Source organism: Pteropus alecto, unplaced genomic scaffold, assembly GCF_000325575.1.
Source record: "Pteropus alecto unplaced genomic scaffold, ASM32557v1 scaffold7, whole genome shotgun sequence".
Taxonomy (NCBI): domain Eukaryota; kingdom Metazoa; phylum Chordata; class Mammalia; order Chiroptera; family Pteropodidae; genus Pteropus; species Pteropus alecto.
Genome location: NW_006494614.1, coordinates 64,238,203 through 64,245,449, shown reverse-complemented (window position 1 = coordinate 64,245,449; position 7,247 = coordinate 64,238,203). Strand labels below are relative to the sequence as shown.

The 7,247-nt window shown below is 57.5% G+C and overlaps 1 protein-coding gene across 1 annotated transcript; it reads left to right on the top strand.

The window, feature by feature from the left end:
* The first annotated feature begins 4,745 nt into the window (after nucleotides 1–4,745).
* CEBPA (CCAAT enhancer binding protein alpha) lies at nucleotides 4,746–5,947 on the top strand. The gene has a single exon (XM_006926785.2). It carries the CDS (start codon nucleotides 4,855–4,857, stop codon nucleotides 5,923–5,925), a length of 1,071 nt encoding a protein of 356 aa, XP_006926847.1. The 5' UTR covers nucleotides 4,746–4,854; the 3' UTR covers nucleotides 5,926–5,947.
* The last annotated feature ends 1,300 nt before the right edge of the window (nucleotides 5,948–7,247 follow it).

The window sequence follows — 7,247 nt, the reverse complement described above, 5'->3', positions numbered from 1 at the left end:
ACACTAGACTCTTGGTTGACTGTCCATTGGGTTATATACTTTACTTGTCAATATCTGAGGGATAAAACAAATTAGCCAACACATTTGTAATAAAAAGAAACTTATGTTTTGTTTCGTTGGTGTCTTAGAAAGGTCTTTGAGAGTATTTTACTGAATCATCGTAGTAGATATACTGTATTAGATACTCCTGCCCCCTAGCTAGAGCACAAACTGTGCCTGAAAATTATAGTTTTTATCTTTTATCTTAGCTTAATTGGTCCTTATGAATCATCTCAAGTAGTCCTGCTTTGGAGTGGCCAATCTTACAACCATTTGACTTTAGATAAAGTTAGAAAACTAAATTGGAAGGGTTTGTTCTGGTTTCGCTCTTCAGAATTTGATTAATTTTCAAACTTGTGTACTAACTCTCTTGTGTGTGTTCCTGTAGGAAAGTTGCATCAAAGTAAAATTAAAACTTCCTAGGGCTCTGTCTTCTCAAAATGGTTAGCATTGCGAATGACTCTGGAACCAGGTTCCTTCATGGAGCACCCAAAACTCAGGACCACAGTACACAGAGGACAAGGCTCCTGCTCCTGCTCTCCCCACCCAACCTGCCTTCCCCCAGCTCAGCAGCCTCCTCTTCTGGGCTGTCCTGAGCACACTTACAACATGCATTTTCACTTCCATTGCTGATTTTCTCCTTCGTAAAAAGTGGAGCCAGAGTCAGAGCATGCCTCTTACCTCACCTGTCCCTGCAGGTGAGCTAGCAGCTTGCTGGAGCTGGGGTCCCAACCCCACGGCCCCCCTGCTGAGCACATGGAGTTTGGGGAGTATTGAAGAGCTCTCCCTCAGTCACTCTTCAAGGACTGCCAAGTGTCATCAATTAAGAGGAAGAAGGACCATAAAGGTGGTCAGAGAGAGGGTTTATGAGTTTCTCTTATTACTGGCTCTGTCTCAACTGAGCATGAACCACAGAGCCATCTCCCTCCCAAGTGATTCTAGCAAAATGCTGACTGCCTACGAGTGCTATCTGGCCACGACCCGCTTCCAGCCGAAGGCGCCTCCCATGAAGAGTGGCTCCACCAAGCCTGGGTCTCACCCAGGTTCTGCTGACAGGTCTTGCTCCAGGGCTTGGCCAACTCCAGGACTCTCCTGCCTTAGCCCCCTAGACACTCCCTCATCTCTGAGCAGCCCATTCACAGACCCACTACTCGCCCTCTAAACCACGTCCTCCTCATCCCAAGGTGTTCTCTTAGACCTCAAGGAAAAACTAGAATATGGGACGTGGATCTTGGCAACTGTTCCTGGGCCCTGGCGCTCTCCTCCAGAACTGCAAAGCAGGAAGGCAAGTGTCCTGCAGGTGGTGAGACCCCGTGGCTGCCAAGGGCTTAGAGGGAACCCTCTATCTTCCCTGCATTACAGAAGCCAGGCTTTGGGCCCCCGCCCAGATCCAAATCCCGACCTCTCTTTCAAATCTGTCCCTGCCCTCTATCCCCACCCTGAGGCCTCAGGTCTCCATTGATTTTCATCTAGCCGTTGCCCCCTCTCCATCCCCTACTGGGAAACCAGATAGTATCACAGTGCTCCCCTGCTAAACGCCAGCCGGCAAAAGCCTGTGAGGTAGATTCTCCTTCACCTGGAGCAGCTTTGGCCATGAACTCAGCCTCATCGGTGGATCCAGCCTTATCTAGGCCCCGCCCCAGCAATCTCGACACTCCAGCCCGTCAAACCTCTTGTCCTTTGTTACCAGAACACTCCATGTACTCATAGCCTCTCCACCTTTGCACCTGCCATCCTATCCACCTATCCTTCTAGCAAATTTCTGCTCATCCTTCAAAGTGCAGTTCAGAGGTCTACTCCTACACGAAGCCCTCTCTGACTAACTGTCTTAGTCAACTAGGGCTGCCGTAACAAAATACCACAAAGCGGGTGGCTTAAATAACAGAAACTAATTCTCTCACAGTTCTGGAGGCTGGAAGTCCAAGGTCAGGGTGCAGGGATAGTTGGGTTTGGGCAAGGGCTCTCCTCCTCTGGCTTGCAGACACTGCCTTCTCTCTGTGTCGTCACATGATGTGCTCTAGCCAGAGAGAGAGAAAGGGACCAGAGAGAGAGAAGCATCTCCCTCTCTCCTTCTTATAATGCCATCAATCCTACCAGATTAGGACCTATGCCTTATGACCTCATTTAACCTTAATTTCTTCCTTAAAAAAAAAAATCCCCGGATACAGTCATATTGGGGGTTAGGGCTTCAACGTATGAATTTGGGGGAGACACAATTTAGCCCATAGCACCTCCTCAAAGTTGCTTGCTACCTCCTCCAGGGCCCCATATTCACCAGGGCGGGGCACCCCTTTATCACACAGCACATTGATCCTTCATCCCCATTTGTGTCTCCTAACAGACCTTTCACGAAATAATGGACTAAGTCCTTCTGCCCAGTCCCATCCCCTGCTCTTTCGGTGTCACCTCCTCTGTGAGGAGGCCTTTGTCTTCCAGTACACTGTCATGACCTGTCTGTCTCCCCAGCCATGCCCAGAGCTCAGAGAGGGCAGAGGTCACTTCTCACTCATCCCTGGGCACCGAGCACCTTGCACAGAGCAGACCTTGTGGGGAGAATTCTGGTGCAGCGGTGGGAGGACCTGCAGCCCAGGATGTAGGCTCCCTCAGGTGCCTCTCTCACCCCTACGCACTCTATTGGCAAGGCCTGATTCCAGGGCTCCTCCAGCCCTGGAGCCTCTGCAGTTTCCTCCCATCCTAAGAGGTGACACTCCTGGTGCAACCCTGGGCAGGAGACCAGGTGTACAGGCTAGGAACAGGACACTCTCGGCAGCCTTTTCTTTGCTCTTAAACACGGGGACTGCCGTGCACTGCAGGAAAAGTGCAGATCCCACTGGGTGTTTCTGGGTTTCCCTGCAGGCTCCGCAGGTGCTGGTGTATGTATGAATGAGAGCAGCTCCTCAGGCTCGCATAGGTTATTGATTTAATGTATATACTTTATTCCCAGTCCCAAAACATCAAGCTAAAAATATCTTATGTCTGAGCTCTGGACCAAAAAAAAAGAAAGAAAGAAAGAAAGAAAGAAAAAAGAAAAGAAAGAAAGAAAATGAAGCAGTTGAGTCATTAATCATTGGGAATATGTTGAATAGGAACTTGATTAAAGCACAGTGTGCGTTCTCCAATAGAGTTTGCTTCTTTACTGTGACCACAGTGGAAGCCCGCGTGTTTTTGCGCTGGGCCTCCTTGAGGGCTCCTGGGCGGGTTGTGGCGCCTTGCCAAGCCTTGCAAGGCCTCTCTCTGTCTGGGAGAGAGTCTTGACCAAAGCAGTTCTCAGGCGGGTTCTCAGGCGGGTTCACCTCCAGTCAGCACCCAGGCAGCATTGGGCTTCAGCTCACGAAGTCATAAGGGCGCTGGAAGAAGGGGTAAAGGCAGGATCGACTTGCGGACCCCAGAGGGGCCCCCTGCGAGCCCCGCTGTCCGTGCGAACCCTGTATAGAACGCGTGAGGCGCCACGTGGCTGGCGAGACGCTCTGCTATAAACCCCTTCCCCCGCAGCAGTGAGTGCGGAGGCGGCGCAGCGCCCAGCCGGCTCCCGGGCCTGGCCGCCTCGTTCCCCAGGATCGCCGGAACTCAGCGTCTTGCGAACCACCACCCCTCAGGGTTCTCCCAGTAGGTGCTCCGACCCTGGGCCTCCGAGACCCAGGCTCCCTCGACACCCCTGCTCCCGCCTTGGAGCCCACCTGAATGGAGAGTAGAGGCAGAAGGCAGTGGGTTCCGACCCTGTTGACAGCCAGGCCCGCTTTGGGATTCCTGTTCCGGAGGCAAGTTCGCCTCCTCCTGTGCGCTCCCGGAGCCCCAGTACTCCAGCCCCGAAATCCAGCTCCGCTCATCACACAGGAAAAAAAAATGGGCGGCACCGCGCGCGGGTAGCCGCGCCAGCCCCACGCGCCTAGCAACCCTAGTGCTCCAGCTAGAAGTAATTAAAAAAGAAAAAGTTTTCTAGCCCAGGCGGACCGACCGGACAGGTCCTCCAGGATCCTTGGCCGCGGCCTCCTCCTCCTCCCTCCGCTCCCCGCGGGGTCCTAGAGCCTGCTGCTACTACGTCTGTGAGACCACGAAGTACTGCGAGAGGCAAAGCAGTACAGTGTATCTGCGCGGAATCAGTGGGGTCGCCTGGAGATCAGAAATAAAGACTCAAAATCACCGCGCTCCGGGCCTCTTCGTGCGGCGGTGTGCGCCGGGGCGAACCTCCCAAAACTGTTCCCTGCCCCCCATTCCACCCTCCCCTAGCCCCTTCTCCACGCCGCGGCCTTCCGGAGACCCCGAGCCCGGACAGGCCTGGTTCTAGCTTTTAAAGCGAGCCCGCGCCACAGTAGCTCGGAGACCAAGACTTGCCCTCCACCAACCCCCTGCAGGGCGGCTAGGTGCTCCCGGGTTCCCTGGCCGTTGGCTGGAAGTGGGTGTCCTGGGGAGGCTAGAGAAGGGGGGTCCGCCATCGACCACGTGTGCGTGGGGGCAACATCTCGGCCCAGAGTGGGGCACCGCGCGCGTGTTATGGTTCGGCTAGCTGCGCGGGGGCAGTGGGCGTTGCGTCGCGGCCTCTCGCACAAGCGCTGCGCTCCGGCCCAACTCACGGTCCCCTTCGAATGGCAGGCTCTAAGACCCAGGAGGCGCCACTTGCCGTCGCCTGTTGTCAGACACTAGAGGGCGACCGCCGCCCTAGTATAAATGCTGGCCCGCGCGGGTTTGGCCATTCGCGACCTGGAGCTGCTCGGGCGCAAACAAGTAGGGACTCTCGGTGGACGGCGATAGCAGCGGCGCCCCGCGCAGCCTGGAGGCCGCCGAGGCTCGCCATGCCGGGAGGACTCTAGCTCCTCCATGGAGTCGGCCGACTTCTACGAGGCGGAGCCGCGGCCCCCGATGAGCAGCCACCTTCAGAGCCCCCAACACGCGCCCAGCAGCGCTGCCTTCGGCTTTCCCCGAAGCGCGGGCTCCGCGCAGCCCCTCGCCCCACCTGCCGCCCCGGAGCCGCTGGGCGGCATCTGCGAACACGAGACGTCCATCGACATCAGCGCCTACATCGACCCGGCCGCCTTCAACGACGAGTTCCTGGCCGACCTGTTCCAGCACAGCCGGCAGCAGGAGAAGGCCAAGGCGGCCGCGGCCCCCGCGGGAGGCAGCGGCGGAGACTTTGACTACCTGGGCGCTCCAGTGGGCCCCGGCGGCGCCGTTATGCTCGGGGGGACGCACGGCCCCCCTCCCGGCTATGGCTGCGCGGCGGCCGGCTACCTGGACGGCAGGCTGGAGCCCCTGTACGAGCGCGTCGGGGCGCCGGCGCTGCGGCCGCTGGTAATCAAGCAGGAGCCTCGCGAGGAGGACGAGGCGAAGCAGCTGGCGCTGGCCGGCCTCTACCCCTACCAGCCACCGCCGCCGCCACCACCACAGCACCCGCACCCGCCGCCCGCGCACTTGGCTGCCCCGCACCTGCAGTTCCAGATCGCGCACTGCGGCCAGACCACTATGCACCTGCAGCCCGGCCACCCCACGCCGCCGCCTACGCCGGTACCCAGCCCGCACCCAGCGCCAGCTCTTGGCGCCGCTGGCCTGCCGGGCCCCGGTGGCGCGCTCAAGGGGCTGTCCGCTGCGCACACCGACCTCCGCGCAGGCGGCGGCGGCGGCGGTGCGGCCAAAGCCAAGAAGTCGGTGGACAAGAACAGCAACGAGTACCGAGTGCGGCGCGAGCGCAACAACATCGCGGTGCGCAAGAGCCGGGACAAGGCCAAGCAGCGCAACGTGGAGACGCAGCAGAAGGTGCTGGAGCTGACCAGTGACAATGACCGCCTGCGCAAGCGGGTGGAACAACTGAGCCGCGAACTGGACACTCTGCGGGGCATCTTCCGCCAGCTGCCTGAGAGCTCCCTGGTCAAGGCCATGGGCAACTGCGCGTGAGGCGCGCCGCGGCGGGACCGCCCTGGGCTCGGCCCCTGGCTGGGACTCAGAGAGTGGTTTCGGGTCTCCGGATCTCAGAACTGCCCAAGCCGCAGAAGCCAGGACTAAGAGATTCCGATGCCGCCTGAAAGCCTGGCCTGTTGCGCGTGCCCCTTGTCTTCTGCGCGGGACACGGTGCGTCTAAGATGAGGGGTCAGGCAGTAGTTAGTTTCTCCTTGCAAAGGAGGAGAAGCGCCATGGGGCCGAGCCGAGCCGGGAGCCTGTGACTCTAGTATTAAGGAAAAACCTTGTGCCTTAGAAATGCAAACTCACCGCTCTGATTCCTACCAAGTAGGAAGAGCAAATATGTGCCTTGTCATTTTATTTGGAGGATTCCTGCCTCATTCCCAAGGCTGCAAGACTGCAGCAGGCCCCCAGGAGAGAGGGGAAGGGTGCAGGCCCCAGGCAGGAGGAAGGTTCGGGCAGCAGAGATCCGACAAGCCAGCCCCAGCCGCTTCTCAGTGCCTGTTCCTGGCGGGGAGGAAACACAGGGATCTGGGGCTTGGAACCTGAAGTTTTTCCCCTAGTTCGCCGTGAAGATGGAGGGTCCCTAGTTCCTTGCCTCTAATCTCCCAGCCTGCAACAGGCTGGGCTTCCAGGGCAGAACTCCCTGAGATGGGAGTCACCAGGTGACCAATGGGAGCCCCGTACCCCCAGTCAGACCAGAAAGCTAGGTGTGGGTTAGCTATAAGGACATATGTTCATGGGAATGGTGGCCTGGTGGAAGAGGGGAACCTAGAGGTCTGGTCTGGGGGTTGGGGGAGTGGTGAAGGGACACTGGGACCATCAGCCATGTCTGTACTGTATGTCGCCAGCATTGCCATACAAACATGAAGCCCAGTCAGTCCATCCCAGAGGGACCCAAGTTATGAGAAGCTTTCCAAATATTTTGCTTTATCAGCCGATATCAACACTTGTATCTGGCCTCTCTGTGTCCCAGTGGTGCCTTGTGCAATGTGAATGTGCACATCTATGCTAAACCACCATTTTCTTTGGTTTTTGTTTTGTTTTGGTTTTGCTCAGATACTTGCCAAAATGAGACTCTTTGTCAGCAGCTGCAGGGAGGGTCTGTGGCTCTCTTTCCTTTTGGTTTTGGGATTGCTTTTGTTCCCAGGGGAACCAAAGAGGCAAAGTGGGCTTCCCCTTTCCCCTCAGCTTTCCATGGGGGTGACTGTGGGCCTCCGTCCCCTCCAACACTAGGCTGCCCACAGGCTTGTCCCCGCAGAGGCCCTGGCTCTCGGTCTGGAAGGCAGGCAGCCTCCAGCCAGCATACACAGATCTCT

Excerpts from the sequence above, each read along its gene's own strand:
- CEBPA (XM_006926785.2), top strand. The coding sequence starts at position 4,855 with ATGGAGTCGGCCGACTTCTACGAGGCGGAGCCGCGGCCCCCGATGAGC.